Source organism: Myripristis murdjan, chromosome 11 (genome assembly GCF_902150065.1).
Source record: "Myripristis murdjan chromosome 11, fMyrMur1.1, whole genome shotgun sequence".
Classification (NCBI taxonomy): Eukaryota; Metazoa; Chordata; class Actinopteri; order Holocentriformes; family Holocentridae; genus Myripristis; species Myripristis murdjan.
In genome coordinates, this window is record NC_043990.1 from 2,996,390 (window position 1) to 2,998,991 (window position 2,602).

The 2,602-nt window shown below is 37.9% G+C and overlaps 1 gene segment (V, D, J or C); it reads left to right on the forward strand.

Moving 5' to 3' along the window:
- Positions 1-572: 572 nt before the first annotated feature.
- On the forward strand, positions 573-2,239 carry LOC115367355 (Ig kappa-b4 chain C region-like; the record flags this gene model as incomplete). The annotated part of the segment is given in 2 exon segments: positions 573-606; positions 1,778-2,239. Coding segments are annotated over 2 exon segments (366 nt in total), but the record flags the coding sequence as incomplete, so codon positions are not given.
- Positions 2,240-2,602: the final 363 nt, after the last annotated feature.

The following is a 2,602-nucleotide window of genomic DNA, read 5'->3' on the forward strand; positions in this document are numbered from 1 at the left end:
TTTTGAGTGGGTAGGAAAGTTGATGAACTGCTGTAATCCAAAGCTGTCCAAGCAAGATATGAAGTCTTTGGTGAGGTAGTTATTAGGATTATCTATATGTATATTGAAATCTCCAAGTAGAATTATGGTGGAGGAGAGGGAGGAAATTTGGGTGGGAAAAGCAGAGAATTCACTGATGAAGTCAGTGAATGAGTATGTCTCATTGTGCTGTTTTTTAAACTGCATAATGACAATAAAATTATTTGGTTTGATTTGATTTGACTTTTTAACTTTTATAATTGTGAATGATGAAAAAGACTGTATGAGAGAAATTTATGTGTTTTATTTTACTGGTGAAGAAATCAGTTTAACTGAAAAAAAAAAAAAAAAAAAATTACAAATAAATGTAATAAATATTGACCAGTTTTCACATAGTTTGAATGTAAGTGATAATATATCAGTCAGTTGTTATTAAGTTTTAAAGCCTGAGGCTGATCTCAGCGAGTTTGTTGTTTTCAAAGTGAGAGAGCCGTGTCTCTCTACAGTCAGAGGTTTTTGTACGGCGCCTCAATGAGTTTGTATCACTGTGGTACACTTTTGGTGGAGGAACCAGACTGAATGTTGACTGTAAGTACCTTTAATTTCTCCATAAACTCAAATTCACTTTCTATTCTCTCTTTATGGTTTTTATTCTTTGATTTTTATTCTTCCATTCTTTCAGTCCTTAGTCTTTAGCCTTATATTTAAAATTAAATGGTGCTTCAGTAACAATGACATCTTATATGTCTCTTAATATGGACGAAAGATAATGAAAAGTAAAAATAGAATAAGTTTACTGTTTGATTTTTATGGAAAATTCATTTTACAGTTTATGGAATCAGGTAATTTTATTGTCTAGAAAAATAAACAATTTTATATATTTATCTTTAAAGTTATTCTGATAATCTGACTGTTTGAAAAACTCTCAAATGTGAAGTAATATCACTACAAAAAAGCAAAAAAAAAAAAAAAAGAAAAAGGGTGTGCATTCTGCCTGACAATTTGTGTATTTTTTTTTTATTATTTTTTTTTGGTTTGCTTTATCGGTGTGATATATGAAAACATTTAATCTGTTAAAGTCGGCCATTCTACAAAACTAATGCTTTAAACAGCATGCCACATCTTCATTAGTACTAATAATAATCCTCTATTATCAATATCAAGTCTCAACAAAATACTGAAGTGGTTTAATTCAGTGAGTTAGAAAAGTTATTCCTGTCAATGAACTTGATCTTAATTTTATTTTGTCGGTTATGGAGTGTATTTGTTGCCGTGTTTCAGTCGTGAACACTGTAGTAAACTGTCTGTCACAACATGTTGTCCTCCACAAAGAAATCTCAGTGGTAAAACGATTTAACCTCCAGTGGATAATTTGTAATTATCAAACACTGATGTTTTAGGTTATTAAACCTTTGTACATAGGACCAAGAGTGTACAGCTTTCAACCTTTATTTTTAACAGTGAAACTTGTCTGTTGCCATGGTTGAGCAGTGATGCCTGTCTGTTGCCATGGTTACTGATCTCAGAGAGGGAAGTGAAACCTTGAAGACCAGTTTCATCAAATCTCTCCCACTGCTGAATCATCAAGATCCTCAGAACCAGCAGACTCCTCTGCCCTCCATGTTCTCCTCCTGCAGTCCACAGGATGGACTTTATTTTCCCTCAAATTAACTTCTTTTATCCCACCTCTCTCTCTCTCTCTCTCTCTCTCTCTCTCTCTCTCTCTCTCTCTCTCTCTCTCTCTCTCTCTCTCTCTCAGTGGCTAACACCCGTCCCACCCTGACGGTGCTGCCCCCCTCCAGCGAGGAGCTGCAGCAGGGGAGGGCCACGCTCATGTGCCTGGCCAACAAGGGCTTCCCCTCAGACTGGAGGCTGGCCTGGAAGGTGGACGGCTGCAGCAGCAGCAGCAGCAGCTGGGAGCAGAGCAGGAGCCCCGGGGTGCTGGAGAAGGACGGCCTCTACAGCTGGAGCAGCACCCTGAGGCTCACTGCAGACCAGTGGAGGAAGCTGGGCTCTGTCACCTGTGAGGCCACCCAGGGCTCCCAGTCTCCGCAGGTCGAGACACTGAGGAGAGACCAGTGTTCCCAGTAACTGACCTGACTCACTGGGACTTCTGCTACTGGTTTCACTCTGCAGCTGCTCTCACTCTGCACTCTGCTTCATGCCTCTCTCTCACAAGCATCATTACATCTTCTAATCATCATGTTTTCTTGCTTGCACTCATGTCAGTATTCTCTCTATGTTAAGACAATAAAGACATTTTCACCAAATCAGCTCTGTTTCCATGAACATCATTACAAGTGCTGAATTTAGTTCACAGGTTGATGTTAGGCTGGTTATTTCTGTTTTGTTCACAGTCACATCAAACATAACATTTTTTAATTTAACTGAAATACAATTTAACAACCGTTCATGATTCCTAAAACATATCAGAGTTTGTCTTTCAGTAGTTTGCAGCATTTCAAATTGCCCAAAAGGCCAAAATTATACTGACAGTGGAAAAATCAAACTTGAAAAATGAGTGTCACACATTTCATCAACATTTGAACATTTCTCTCACTGGTTCTAATTCATGAAAAAAACA